This window comes from Triplophysa rosa, linkage group LG10 (assembly GCF_024868665.1).
Source record: "Triplophysa rosa linkage group LG10, Trosa_1v2, whole genome shotgun sequence".
In the NCBI taxonomy this organism is placed as follows: domain Eukaryota; kingdom Metazoa; phylum Chordata; class Actinopteri; order Cypriniformes; family Nemacheilidae; genus Triplophysa; species Triplophysa rosa.
Genome location: NC_079899.1, coordinates 19,268,261 through 19,284,112, shown reverse-complemented (window position 1 = coordinate 19,284,112; position 15,852 = coordinate 19,268,261). Strand labels below are relative to the sequence as shown.

Below are 15,852 nucleotides of genomic sequence, written 5' to 3'. Positions count from 1 at the left end.
TCACGTGTCCATTGAGATGTTCGCCATTGGCTGGTTTGTGTATGTGTGCGAGTCCAGGTGGAGGGGATGGAGTGTGACTGTGTGTTTGACTCTGGACTCCAGAGAGCAGAAGGCCGCTGAGAGTCGACTGAGACACAGACTGCAATATCAGGTCTGAGGAAAACCCTGAAGCAGGGATAGAGAAAAAAAAACGTTCTTTAGCATCTCCATGTATAGTTGACTATAGTGAAATACATGGTTATTTACTCACCTCCTGTGTTACCGGTTGAAGTGAGAGCACTGGCCCAAAGGGAAGCTGTGTGACTGGGAGTGTGTGAATGTGTGTGAGCCATATGAATGTGCTGCGAGTTGTTCACTGAGCCACTCTGGATGTTTAAAGCTGAGCCGTGTCCATTAAGAACACAGTTTGGACTGGGAGAACCATTAGAAATGGGGCTGACCGATGAGCTTAGAAGACCAGCTAGAGAGAGAGAGAGAATATAAATACAACATAAATACCATATTAGCAGCAATACTGTACCACTAATACTGTTATACAAATTAACAATAAATATTTCAATTAAATCAATCTTTTGTGTTAAATACAATTTTATCTACAACATCTGTGGCACAAACACACACATGTGCACGTGCACACACACACGCATGCACTATATACTGTAAGTACAGAGTAAACTCCATTACCCAGAGTGCTTAGCCTCAGTCCAGCTGAAGCTAGAGTGTCCAGTCCAACAGAGCCAATCAGAGGAGGGGAGGCAGGGTTATGTCCATTAACAGCAACATTATTTATAGCAGAGGCGATGCAGCTTGACTCCAGACCCAAGAGGATCCTACGTACTTCATACATATTCCCAGCATTCCGTTCGACGCTCTTCACTATAACAGACTAAGAAAGACACATGAGAGAAACTCATGACACATCCACCAATTACGTGGACAGGAAGTTTCAATGTGTGCTTGGGGTTAATTTAATACCTTGCTGGGTTGTTTGGGTTTAGGTTTAATATTGATAAAGACGTCTAGCTGCTCCATTAGCGTAGTGATGACCTGACACGCCACCTCCATCTCTTCCTTAATGTCAAACATCAGCACCAACGGCAGACAGCCCTGAAACAAACACATGCTTGGTAACACCCTACAGGAAGAGACATTAGCCGTTTACTTAATGACATGTGCCTAAATACTGAAGTTTGATTGGATGGGAGAACTCGATGATAACAACAAAACATATGAACAATACTTTCAATTCCCTTTCAAAAGTTGATAAGCTTTTACATTTTGCTGCTCTAACTACACACAATTAAATTGTTAGATAATTGTTACGTTATAGATTATAAATCATAAACTAAAAAGGCAGTGCCTTTTTTCATCTCGAAAACCACAATTCTTCACCAGACCATCCAAGTCCATCATCTCACAGCGTTTAAAGGGGTGATATGACACGGCTAAAACGAATATTATCCTTTGTTTTACATTAAAACGCTTGGTTAAAAACGCTGTATTTTCCACATAACGTGCATGTTTGTATCTCCTCTTTGCCCCGCCTCTCTGAAACGCGCAGATTTTTAATAAAAAAGTTCATCGCTCTGCAAAGCGAGGTGTGCTATGATTGGCCAGTTAACCAGTGCGTAGTGATTGGTCGAATACTGCAAGCGAGTTACTTTTTGCAATTTTACATGTCTAATACATGCATGGGTAACTTATAACACACCAAAGACACATAAAAACAAGTGTTCGCGCCATATGACCCCTTTAAAGTGACTTCCATCTAAATATCTCTCTCAGTTATATCACCACCACAATGACATGGACTTGGTTTCACCAGCTGGCCACAAATATGCAGGGAGATGTTAAATCTGAGACACGGACAGAGAACTAGAAAGACGACATGTTCACGTACCATCAGCTGCTGTCTAGCCGTACACACGGCGTCAATGTTTCCCTGTATGTAGACAGTTGAGCGGCTAGTTTGTGTGGGAGAATGCGAGTGCCCGTTGAGCTCGGGGAAATGTATGTGGGCTCCCGTGCGCTGGGAGATGAGCTTGATGTTTGCCCCATTGCGGCCCAGAAGGAAGAGGTGGTGCTGGGGTGCGATGTCCAGGTGTGTGCTAACCAGCACCGAGCTGGCCAAAGACCCGGCAAGGTGCTCCAATAACAAAGCCGTACCACGCTGAAACACACACAGTTGAGTTAAATCAAATAACAGCACCTCAGCTGGATCCGAGCGATTGAAACCATACCGACTCAAAATCTAATTTAAAACTGGAAATAAACAAAGTTGCAGGATTTTGAAAAATGTAAAACAAAGCAGCGATGAGATGTAAAATGAACAGAAATATGTCAAATAAACAGGTCAGGTAATCAAATAAGCACTGTTGTGACACCTAGCATGTTAACTGAAGCCCAGACTCTAATGAAGTGTTGTCATTACAGAAAAGCTTTCACTTTTCATCCAGTTTTTTATGTTGATAATATCATTTGTAATGCAAGATTTTTATTACATTTATAGTAAGTCATTTCCACTTGTGCTCTTAGACTTTTAGAGCAAACTGTATACACATAGACTGGGCCTGCACCCACACATGTGCGCTTGAACACGTGCACACATTGTTAAAACTGTTTCCCGTCCCTTGTAATGCTTTATAGTGTGTGGTGGAGGCTGATGTGTTTTTGGGTTTTATCTGGCAGCTCTACTGGAAGACTAAATCTCTCCATTTCACAGAATGACCTACTTTCCCTCTCTCTCTCTGCTCAAAAAGTTGCACTCACTTCATTTTTTGTTACTGTTCAGGATTGGCTTCATATGGGCGTTTTTATTTTCCGGTGTTGATTTTTATTAAAACTAAAAGATTTCAACTTTTGGAACTTCAATTTCTGTTTTGGAAAGTTTTCACTATGCCAAGATTTTTTCTACTTTTCAAATACCTCAAAACCCTTGGAATATTAAAACCTTCTTTATGACATTGTAGAAAGTACAAAGAGAGTAAAATAACCATTTAAACAACAAATTTTAAAATTACAACCCTCCCTGACTTTGAGAATTCTGTGTTGATGCTAAACAGAAATATCTATGGGTAGTTGACAGACAAATTTGTCCTATGGTGCGACAGCAAAAATGTAGGAAAAAACCCAAGAACGAAGATAAATCTCTCTTATGCTATTGTATATGATAAATATTAATAATATAAAACAATGTAATATTAACAGTTTGTCACACCATAGGAATCATGTACGATTTATTCATCAACTACCACAATCAGTTTTCATTTACATACAGAATGTCAAATTAAACCTCTGAAGTGAAAGTGAAAGTGAAGTGAAATGATGTTGTCAATTATTCAACAATAACAAATGACGAGTTTAGATGCAAAACCCTCTGAAAGCCACCCCTGTCAAAAATGAGATTATGATGTTGAGTGAATGCTCTCCACACATAGTAATATAGAAATATCTGGAATTGCTGAAAGTAAATAGGAGCCTGATAAAAAAAAGCTAATTTAAACAAAAAGTTGTCTGAGGGTCGAGTCGAGGGTTTTGCATTTGAACTCTTCAAATATTACTGAAAATACATATAAATCTGTATTTGAATTATATATCTGTATTTTAAAAGATTTTGTTCAAAAAATGTTGTGATACAACCGTAACCGTGAACCCAGTATCGTAGAATCTGTTACACCCCACCAGACGTTTTAGCTTCAAACGTTAACACGACACTCTTTAAAATGCATCAGTTGTTCATGTGCCTACAGTAGTGTTACATGCCTCACCTTAACACCATTGGCATTGTTCTGGTTGCCGCGGACAATGGCGGTGTTGCCATAGAGACAGGAGGGTGGTTTAAAGGAGATTGAGACGTTGTAAGTGTGGGATATATGTTGAACTACAGGTGAGCTACAGTCCACGTGCTTCACCACCCCACTACATTCAAACATCAGTACCAACGGCAATAACTCCTACAGACAGAAAGAGAAAACGACACAATACATGAACACATACAGTGGTACCAAAAACATGATGATGGTGTCACTTTGGCCACTAGGGTGCAGCAAAAAGAGCCAACTAAGCATGACTGGAAGTAACTACACGAAGCATGAGAGAGAGAGAGAGAGAGAGAGAGAGAGAGAGAGAGTGAAAGAGAAAGTACTTTCCTGGACAAAGAGAAAGAAAGAAAGATCTGTGTTTATAAAGCAGAGGTCAAGGTTTTATATAAAACTCACTCGTATTTTAACTCTCGCCGCCTCTACGCCAGCCGGCTGCCCCGCTATCGACACCTGACGGAGAGAGTGAGACAAAGAAATGATTGTACTCTTTTACCGTAATAAGTGCAGATGTTTATTCCCATCCTGTAAGAAGTTTTGGTTAAGCTCAAATAACACGCGGTCATACATCCAGCAACCTGATTTATTACCCATCAAACCATTAAATCCGAGCATGTGTGTGAGTGGCAGAGGGCCAGTCCAAGAACCCTAATTAAAGGTCCTGCGTCAGGAATGAACTTTTCTTCTTTTCCATCATTTCATCCCTGCACACGCACACGTTTAATCTCGGCCCGTGAGAAATAATCCCGGTTTGGAACCAGGTGCTATGGCCCATTTCAGAGTCCATCTGGTACGGCCCTGAACTCAGTGTTTGTACACGTGTGTGTATGCAATCATCACTTCAATTCCAAACCTTGTCAGACCACTCAGCAGTCTATTTAAATCTGACAGCTGTCCAACGACCAATCAGATCTATCGTACCATGAACCATTCATATCCTCCGGCCAATACAAACTGCTTGATGAGCCTCAGCCAATAAAATGATTCAGCTGTATTCAGCTGCTGGTGGAGGGTGAATGTTGGCTAGTACTCTATGCTACGGCAGACTCCTTCAAATGAGAATTAACTGAACATAATCACTTAGTTTATTCAAACTCGAAATATTCAAATTCAAAAGTTTGTCTACTCGATCATATGGGTGTACCTGGTTGCTTTTCTCCCCTTGACTGTGTCTGTTGGAGTCTGGGAAATGTATGTGGCAGCCCGTCTCATCCATCACTCGTTTGATGTTATTTCCTCCTTTCCCGATCACGTGAGAGTGCTCCGTGTGCGATACATCCATCTTCAGAGTCACGCGATTACTCTGTGGATGTCAAAGGTCAAAATTTAAAAACAACAACAACACAGCGCTCATGAAGACCCGTCGACACCAAAGTACGATCCTTTAATCTGATTCCTGTTGCCTCTGTGGTTTTAGCTACAGTAACTAAGCCGACCGCAGACGATCTTGGATGTGTTTTCACAAGTGTTCAGAAACATCTTGAATTTATTTAGGTTGTTTATGGAATCTTCTGTAAATTAGATTCATGCTCACCTCTGTTGTCCAGAAATTTGCCACATTAAGTGAGCGTAGCAAATTTAGTGTTTAGTGTCGGAAAAAACATTTTGTATCATGGACCAGGCAACGGGGTCGAATAACAAACACACAGTGTTCTCTCAAATCATAAAACTAAGAATTTGTGTCTTTATCCCATCACAATAATTATCCAGAGGAAAAAAAAAACAGTTAAAAGGTTAGAAAGAAGTCACCTGTCTAAAACGTTTTATTTTAGATTAAAGATTTTTATATTATTTGTATACATTTCTACATAATTATACAACCTGTATTGACAATATTGATATAAGATTTCAGTAAAATATAGTTCAATTCAAATTGACTTATTTAGGGCTTTTCACAATATTGCATTGTACCAAAGCAGTTTCACAGTAGTACATACAGGGAAGCGAAGTACAGGCAACAAATAAAAATGTTATATAAAATATATAGGACATATATTGTTACAAAATACTTTGGGTGTACCGAACCAACCAAGGAAATATCAAATATCAGAAAAGGTGTAATATCAAGACATATAAAAAAACATTGAATTTCAAAAACATGTGCAGTATATTAGAAATTCTGTGGGAAAGTAATCTAAACACTGTATTTAAAGGATAGTTCACCCAAAATGAAAATTCTGTCATGAATTACTCATTCTCAAGTTGTTCCAAACCTGTATAAATTTCTTTCTTTGATGGTATACAAAGAAAGACATATGGCTGAATGTTAGCAAATGAGATTTCTGGGACGCCATTGACTACCATAGTAGAAAAAAATATTGTATTTTTTGTTTGTTCTGTAAAACACAAAAGAATATATTTTGAAGAATTTAGGGAAAAAACAGCACTGGGACACTGACTTTTTTGACTACTCCAGAAATCTGTTTTGTTGAACACAGAGAAAGATATTTAGAAGAATGTTAGCTTTCCTGGGGCACTATTGACTACCATAGTAGAAAAAATATTGTATTTTTTGTTCTGTTAAACACAAAAGAAGATATTTGAAGAATTTAGGAGAACAAACAGTTCTGGGGCAAATGTAAACAGGTTTGCAACTACTTAAGGGTGAGTAATTCATGAAAGAATTTTCATTTTTGGGTGGACTATCCCTTTAATAGTGCTATTAAGAAAACAGGCATAACAGAATTTTTTAGGAAGATTGACCGAGTCACTGCTGTTACCATGACAATCACACATGTAGCGTGTTTACCTTTGTGTCAAGAACGGACATTATTTTCTCCTTTGCCTCTCGCACATCTTCCCTTTTGCCGCTTACTTTGATATGTGGATCTGTGAGGAGAGCAAGCAAGAGCCAAGAGTCACTGTTAAAGATGCTTCAGAATGCATTCAATATGTTCCATTCCTTCATGCTGAATAAAATCAAAACTGCTGTTACAACCCCAGCTGTTCAATGGTTTAGACGTAATGCTTATCTAACCCCACGCACGCATTTCAGAAATGTACATATGTGCTCTAAAAATAGCCACGGTGCTGTCATTTCTTGGAATTCTGTTTTCCTCCACACACATTCCTTGACTCACTTCTTCTAATCCTCACACACACCCACGAACGGTCAAGATTAGGGATTGAGGAGCAGGGGGGAATTAAACAGGAAGGATCTCTCTCACACACACACGCGCACACACACACTGGTATTTGGGAAGGTATAAGAGTAACACCAGTAGGGGTCTCCATGTCCAACCCGCCACACTAGTTTCTTCCTGCCATGTGGTAGTCATCAACTCCAGTGCGTGTGTGTGTGTGGCCAGCATGTTTATGAATGGAGAATGTCTATGCATGTGTGTGGAGAATGTGACCAGTTCATGCGTGCATACATGGGGTTTACATAAGTATTTTTTACCAAAAACATCTTATGCATAAATTAGTTTTGTAGACACGTACACATTGTGTTACAATTTAAAACTAATCTTTTGTGACTGGATAGAGAAGGAAAACAGCCAAAAGGGCCCAGCATATAAGAACTTAAAGGGATAGTTCACTATAAACATTCTGTTGTCATTTATTCACCCTCACGTCGTTCAAAAACTTTATGACTTCCTTCAGTGGAACACAAAATAAGATATTTTGATAAACGTGCCCATGCAATGGAAATTAATGGGGGCCAGTGTAGTTTGTTGTGTTCATACAGAAGAAGATTTTCATACAGACAATCATACAGGGGTGTGTTTTCCAAACGCATCGTTAGCCAACTATGGTCGCAAGTTCCGTCGTTCCAGCATAGTTCAACGATTTAAGTGTTTCCCGAAACCATCGTTCCAATGACCAATCGCAAGCAGCGTACGTTATTTACAGCAATAATATGACATTAAATCGTTCTGAAGAAATGAATTAGAAAACGGTATTACTCCAGCCCCTTTGTGACGTCATCAACTATACTGTTGAACCAACATGGTTCAAACGACAGATGAGCGACAACGTTACCATGTTTTCAGGAAACGGTCGTGAGTAGCTAGTTAGTTTCTCAAAAGATGCATCGTGCTGTGGTGGTTAACCAGCACGTTATGTCGTTGTTCAGGAAACGCACCCCAGGTTTGGAATGACATGATGGCAAGTACTGTAAATGATCAAATAAGTTAAATTTTTGTGTGAACTATCCCTTTAAATATGGCTAAAATGCATCTCATTAGTATTTTTTTTTGTTGCTACATAATTCCCATAGTCCCAATTGTGTTATTTCATAGTCTTAATGGCTTCACTATCAAAAAAATGGAAAATAGTCAAACTAAGATACGAGTAGATGTGTCCAAACATTCGACTGGAATTTTCTACAGTGTCTTGGATGGGGCTTCAAACACGATCTGATTTCAACCAAACTGTCTTTTTTTTAATCAAACTGCCTACACCCTGGTTAAGACGCACTGATTTTCGTCCGTCCAGCAGACAGTCTCAATTAAAAGCGCTTTACTGACTGAAGACAGAGTGAAACAGACATGACTCCGATTGATAACATCTGTTACAGGCAGCGGCCGAAAGGGGCGGGACAATGAGAGAAAATGAGAAAAACAGTTCGAGAGCAGAGAATGTAAAATATAGTTCATACAGTATTTACAACAGGATGAAAGAGGACTTTTGAGACCATCTGAAAAGGGAAAAAGGAGGAAATGAGAGATTTTGGACAAAATAACAAAGATAGTTATGAAGGGAAAAAGTGGCAGATGACACAATTTCTATGGGAATGAACGATGTTTGAGGTATTTAAATGAACACCGAATAGATTGGCACATTCAGAAGGTCACAAACAATAAGGACTTGGCATCATTTGTATTATACTATTGGCTTTTAAAACAAAATGTTCAACGCTCCTTCATTTTGCAAGTGACCTTGTATTTGTTTGTATTGCCGGGTCATTTTCACATTTTCTGCAGATTTTAAATGCTAAAATATGAGTCAGAACTGTTGCCACAGAGAATCACAAACTTATGAAAAATCCTGCCATCTTCACTGGCCATGAAACGTCTCCTCAACAAATCAGTGCAGAGACGATCATGGAAAAATATGCATTTATTCAACATTGTAAAGAAAAAGGAAATCACATGCAATATCTTTCAATAAGCACCCAAGGGATTGTCTGCATTCCCAAAATATGAAGACAAAACATCCATTCGGCACAGACAAACCGATCAGCAGCCTACCAGCTGGATATAACCACATTCTCAGTTAGAAACAGCTGCTTGTGAACAGGCCGTAGTTTGTGTCGTGACTTAAGCAGGGACGACTGCCATAACTATAGCGTCTGTCTCCGTGTGTATACCTTTTTTGGACTTGGCTCCGATCTTCAGTTTGGATGGCCAGGCGATCTGAGTGTTGGTTTCATCCATTACCTTAAACATAAACATCAGAAAGTTGAAAGGAAATACATATTCAATTGGCACGAGAGCGCGCCAGAGGAAATTGAAACCAGTCGTAAATATATATTCAAAAACACAAGACACACGAACAATGACAACACATTCTACAACACACAAACTCGCACTCTGCACGCACAATATTAACTTTGACAGAAATATTTAAACTGTGTAAAAAAAGTCAAAATTTCTGGGGTAAACCCATGCCCCTCTTTCTCTCTCTCTCTCTCTCTCTCTCTATCTCTCTCTCTCTCTCTCTCGCTCTCTCTCACACACACGCACCTGGCTCGAACCCGTGAAACATGTAGATGCCAGTTGGCAGCAAACCTTTGACAGGCCTAGTGTACTACTAACCAGTAGCATATGTGCAAGAAGCGGATGAAAAAGACCATATTCTATGCGGATGTGTTTTGTGTGCATAAAGCACCAGTAAAAGTGGAAACAATGTGGAAATTTGTACTGATATAAACAGACAACATACAGACAATGTTAAATCAAATTCTGCCTTGATTTTGCCCAGAGCTCTGGAATAAGGCATAGCGCTACACTATTTTCTTTCATGCTAATTCATTTTTTAAACCACAACTTTGGCAACAAATGTATTTGTCTCGATACAAAACACATTTCTGTAACCATTTTGTGGTGTGCTATCTGTTTTCCTGCATATAAAACCCTTTGGCCAGAGAGTCTTCACTGTACAGCGGTTCTCATGAAAAGTTTTGGCTACAAACTCGATTTCCTCCAGAAAGCATGAAACTGCAGCGATTAAAGAAAAAAACTTGAGTGCAGTTTTCCACACAACCTTCAGCAGTTTCGGCTAATGTAGGTATGTCAGCACACCCTGATGTGTATCAGACACAACAATGGCAAGAGATGAGAATTTTCATTGTTTTACAGTTTGATGACGTCCCATTCATCAAATGTCTGCAGTTACTGCTGTTGATAAATTAGCATTTAAAAATGAAACTAGTTATGGTTGGTCGTTTTACTTTCAGTTCGAGCTTATTTCTATAGCGCTTCATTTTTACAATTGTGCAATGTTGCAAAGCAGCTAGAAAAATAAATAATGGAACTTGAAATTGTTTACGTTTGTAATAGGACTATTTTCATATAGTGCTTGTAAGCTCTGTGTATAATAAATTTCCCATGTGATGTATATTAATAGTAATAACTGTGAAAATGATTGCTCATAAGAATAAAATCAGTTTCTATGTAGAACGAAGACATGTCAGTCAGTCTTACTTTTCTTTTTGCATCAAAAATTGCAGTTATTTTCGACCCACTGTTTGGTAAAAAGGGACGAACCCAGCCGTTGAGAAATATTAACCCAGAAAATGGTTTATATCTCACCCAACAATGGATTAAAACAACCCACCAAAGCGTCACTGTCCTTCTAAAACATTATATGTCCAAATTCACTGTTTTTCAGGAAATGGAAAAAAACACTGCACTTTTTAAATGATTACATGCTGTGTTGTCAAAGTTGACAAGCACTGTTTAATACTTTTTATTGGTTAGCTATTTGCAACAACCAACAAACATAAAGGGTGACTAATAATAATGATTTATGGCAACAAAACAAAACAAAATCACAAAATATGGAGATACAAGGTTTCAGATGGACAGCAGTGATAGGTTAGTTTACAACCCAATGGCTGGATTTGTCCCTTTTTGACCCAATGCCCACCATTTTTTAGAGTGTGTCTAAGGACCTACTCTCTGAGCTTCCTTCGTGCACAAACGCTGCCTCTGAACCAGGGATAAACACATGTAAATTTTGGAAGATAACGATAACCGATAATTCTTGAACATTGAAAGCCGATAACTGATATATTGGTATGTTAATATTACTATAACATTTTCTGAGACTGAAAATTCTTTCCCTCCCTGAAAATCATGTACAAAGCCTACTTCACACTAATTAAAGATTCTTTAACTTTTTGACTTTTCTGGTATAATGTTTATGGTCACACTTTCATTTAAGGTCCAATTCTCACTAATAACAAACCATTAACTACGACTTTTGCCTCAATAAACTCCTAATTTGGTGCTTATTAATAGTTAGTATGATAGTTGTTAGGTTTAGGTATTGGGCAGGATTAGGGATGTAGAATATGGTAATGCAGAATATGTGCTTTGTGAGTGCTAATAAACAGACAATATTCTAATAATATGCCTGCTAATAAGCAACTTGTTAATAGTGAGAATTGGTCCCTATACTAAAGTGTTACCATGTTTATTTAATCAACAAATTAAAGATGTTCTTCCAGAGCAACCCAGAAAGGTGTTCTTAATAGCCACATGTCTAACAGGTCTCAAGACAGAAAGTGTTCAGTCATCAGTCTGATTCAAACAATATGCTTTTGTTCCTATAATTTAGACATTCATAAATATCTACATACTACATCAAAAATGTTTTGCTAATAGCAGTAAGTGAATGATCATGACAGAAAGACAGCACTGTACTGGATTTTAACTGTGAGCAGTGTGCACCTGAAGTGCAGCAGAGGAAATGATTTATAATATTGGGCTATAATATATCAGCCTAAATTTTATTATCATTAAAAATTCTGAAACGTTAAAAATGACCGATACCGATATGGCCGATAATTTATCCCTACTCTGAACGTTGCCGGCTGCTATTTGTAACCAACGCTACAAGCTTTTTTTTACTAAAAAAGTGTTATTGTCAACTTTATCTGGTCAAAAAAATAAGTCATACGTGAGCACAGCCTTACACGTGTAGGCGTGTGTCACAGCGGCCAAAACTACTCCATATTTCAGGTTTGTCAAACATAATACAACGCTGTGTGTAACGACCGGCTTTATGATAATAAAGTATGCGAGGGTGATTTAAAAGCATAATGAGCCGTTTACTCTCATATCGCTCGTATGACAATGATAAGCTATCATTAGCGGATCGGTCTGTGCAGCGCGCGCATGAAGTTAAACACAACTAATAAGCCACAAACCAAACATTACGATGGAGAGATCTCTTTGTTTATGTTTACTTCAAAGCAGTCGCATGCGTGCTCGGGTGCAGATGGTAAAGTACAATGTGAGCGCAGGCCAGCGGGGGAGTGGGGACAATCGCGCTCGAGCACGGTTGAGAGCAACCGGGCTAAATGTGAGTACGCCCTAAGTGGGTGAGTATTAGCGACACTGAGTTTTAGAGTGCACAAGACAGACCTACATGTAGTAAATACTCAAAGGACTACTTTAAGCAACATGCACAAAAGCACAACTAATGATAAATGGCTTGCTTCTTGTACAGCAACCTCAGTTATCATTATTATTACTTATCACTCGGACACTCCACACAACTAGTGGAGTTTAGATATCATCATGTTTAATAAGACAATTGGGATGACATCATGCAGTACTTCCCTTCCTGTACTTCACATTGAATGTTTACACCTTCTGCTGCACGGCCCGCACATAAGCCGGGAACATTCTGTCCCATGAGTTCTTCAAGAATTTACGGCCCACCCTTACAGTTTTCATTAATCTTGGGAGCTCGGGTTCAACAGCAGTTTTTATTTCGTCAAAACTAAAGGACATGAGAATTTTTTAATACAGAGGAACGGTGTAAAACGTTTATTAATCTCTGTAGATCCTCTTAAGTCTGTAAATCTCGTGCACAGCTGTGACACATCCTGTGATTTAAAGGTGTGAAGTGAAGTAAAACGGCAAAGTTCAGAGCAAAGTTATAATGAAACACACTTTGGGAATTCCATGGTATGCTCAAATGAGGTTGCACTTCCTTTAGCGCTGGATAAAAAATACATGCCATATGACTACCCAAAATGCACATGAATGTTGAGACTGAATATTGTCGCAATCACTTCCTGTAAATAACTTTTTTGCAGAACTTCCTAAATCTAAAAATGACGCATAATCAATGTTGTATTATCGACTTTATACAAATGGTAATTATGGTCTTCGGATAACATGTGGGTCAAAGTGTCCAGAGTGTAAAGGATAGTTCACCCAAAAATGAAAATTCTTCGTGTCATTCCAAACCTGTATGACTTTCATTCTTCTGCAGAACACAAAAGAAGATATTTTCAAGAACGTTGCTAACCAAACAACAATGTGTCCCATTGACTTCTATTGTATGGACACAAAACCACCGAGACATTTCTCAAAATATCTTCTTTTGTCATATACAGGTTTTGATCAACATGAGGGTGAATAAATGATGACAGGTTTTTTTTTCTTCGGGTGTACTATCCCTTTAAGAAACAAAGCATGTTTTGTCTGCAGCTGTGGAAAAAAGTCATTATGTAGTATTTGCAATAGGGACATCCCTCGGAGTTAAGTTGTTTCCATTGATGAAACATGTCATGTTGGAACACCCTACACTAATGACCTTGAACTCAATGGAGACACAATTAAAACTTCTATATGGAAACCAGACACTTTAGACCGGGATAAAAAGGTGAACGGTGCTGAAAATTTGTACAGGCAGAGATCCAATTCCAATTTCCATTCTGTGTGTTTGCGTTTTGCTGCCACGCCACTGCGTGTTCTATAGAGCTTCATTATTGACCTACTCTCACGTTCTTTCTTGACTGCTTTCTTTGGCTCCGATCTGCAGATGATGGAGATTTCTGGCAGACCACACAGCAGTTTTAGGGTTTGTGGTTTATTTTTGTGAAGGACCAGCACATACCTCTCAAATGGGTCAGACGATTTCAGTAAATTGGGTTAAATATACATTTAAATTCACCTTTTCTATTTCCCCACACCCAATATCGTTCTGTCAGAGAAACATATACAGTCGCAGGAGAAAGAGTTTCAGACGCCAGTGACTTTGAAGCACCAGGGACGCGTCGCATGAACTCTGATGTTCATTAAGTCATTAAAAGCGGCACGGTGATGGAGAGCAGGGTGTTTATTTTTTACAAATGATGTGTATATGAGAGTGCATGTGCAGGAGTGATCTGTTTCCTGTTTCCTCTGTTGTTTCAGCTGAGGAGGGGTAGAGCACGAAGAGAAAAGAGGTGTAAGGAGGAATGAGGGAGGAGATGAGGAGTGGGAATGCAACTTTCACTAGAGGGTGAAGTGCACAGGTGTGTATGATGATAACACAACACCATACAGACCTTACAGTTTATTTACAGATCTATAAGATGGGCTCATAGTGAAACACATATCAACACAATTACAGTAACAGCTGTGCACTTGCACCCTGAAATATCAGCAGTACTGTATGTTTCTGTATTAAATTAATGAAGAGATAAGCACCCCTTGGGTCAGTTCCTAAAGTACATGTTTGCTAAGCCTACATCCTTTTTACTCTGTATTACAAATTGTCGGGTGCACAATCTGAGACTTGATACTGAGACTTTCCTATTTTTAATAATTAAAATAAAATAAATAATTTGTAAATAATATTTTTTGTTTTTGCCTCATGGTTATACTTTTATGTGTACTGTATGTGCACAAAGACTTTGTCATTGCAGCACAATGTTGCTGAATGACTAAATAAATTCATTATTGGTGTTAAAGCAAAAGACATGCATTTGCATGAAATATCAGCCCTACTGTTCATAAACCTAACTCACATAAATCCAGGACAAGATGTTAAAAGGAAAAGTCATCAAACATAGTCAAATGGTAAAGAAACAGACAGGAAATTACGACCTGAAAGTGTGATGCCATACAGGAAACCAGTAAAAATATATCAATAAAATAATAAAAAACACTTGGTTATTCACAAATGATCAAGTAAACCACTGCAAGTCACCATAAATGAACTAACAGACTAAAATATTGATTATTTATACTTCATATATGAAGAGCAGAACACTCTCTCAAGTCTCAACCAAAGACAAGACTCAAAACGTCAGCCTCTTTTAACCCATTTAAGAATATTTCATCTTCGTCCATGTTATTTGATGCCTAAAATAAAAGATGCTTCATCAGATCTGCTTCGATGACACACATTCCAGAAAATATATATTTGCTTGACAGAACTGACATTTCACTAAACCCAACCACATTTTCTGAAGGCTTTCGAGATCCGCCACGAAAAGCAAAAGTGCACGTGAGGACAGAAACCAGTAATCAAAACTGCAACCGAAATACAGCTGGACACAGACTGTAAGAAAACCACATTCATCTGAGCCAAACAAAGAATATTCGGATGATTTCATTGACCTTGTGATCTTAGCGTATCAGAAACCTATCAAGAGATAATTGTGTGGAAGCGAGTACAACAATCATTCCTGGTAATGATAAAAAGTAATGAACCTCCGGAATTTATCAAGCTTTGATCCGATTTAATGTGTGTTTAAACGTGAAACCCACAAACACACCGAAAACACAAATATGATATTTAAATTAGGTTTGGGCGATGTCTACCAAATTGGCATCGGACGATGGCTACAGTGAAACATCGCGATGGACGATGACATCGCCCTGCAGCGTTTTAAAGTGAGGCGTGTCTGGCACGAGCTGCGCAGAGACACATCTTCTATATATCTGATGTTATATTCAATAAAAGAGTGATAAAGTGAGGCGCGTCTTCTTTATACAACTCGAGCTGCGCAGACACGCATCTTCTTTATGTAAGGGATAATGTACAGACAGCCGGTTGTATCACAGAAATAAGCCCCGACAGT

The 15,852-nt window shown here is 38.6% G+C and overlaps 1 protein-coding gene across 2 annotated transcripts in view; it reads right to left on the bottom strand.

Annotated features, from left to right (window-relative positions):
* The window catches only part of bicc1a (BicC family RNA binding protein 1a), a 32,288-nt gene that overhangs the window by 4,621 nt on the left and 11,815 nt on the right, over nt 1-15,852 (bottom strand). For both annotated transcript variants that reach the window (XM_057343364.1, XM_057343363.1), the window contains exons 3-12: nt 9,130-9,199; nt 6,568-6,647; nt 4,963-5,121; nt 4,218-4,271; nt 3,768-3,953; nt 1,901-2,170; nt 976-1,107; nt 685-886; nt 251-460; nt 5-165 (exon numbers count right to left, since the gene is read on the bottom strand). In XM_057343364.1, the coding sequence (XP_057199347.1) occupies nt 5-165; nt 251-460; nt 685-886; nt 976-1,107; nt 1,901-2,170; nt 3,768-3,953; nt 4,218-4,271; nt 4,963-5,121; nt 6,568-6,647; nt 9,130-9,199 (1,524 nt within the window). The remainder of the gene's footprint in view (nt 1-4; nt 166-250; nt 461-684; nt 887-975; nt 1,108-1,900; nt 2,171-3,767; nt 3,954-4,217; nt 4,272-4,962; nt 5,122-6,567; nt 6,648-9,129; nt 9,200-15,852) is intronic.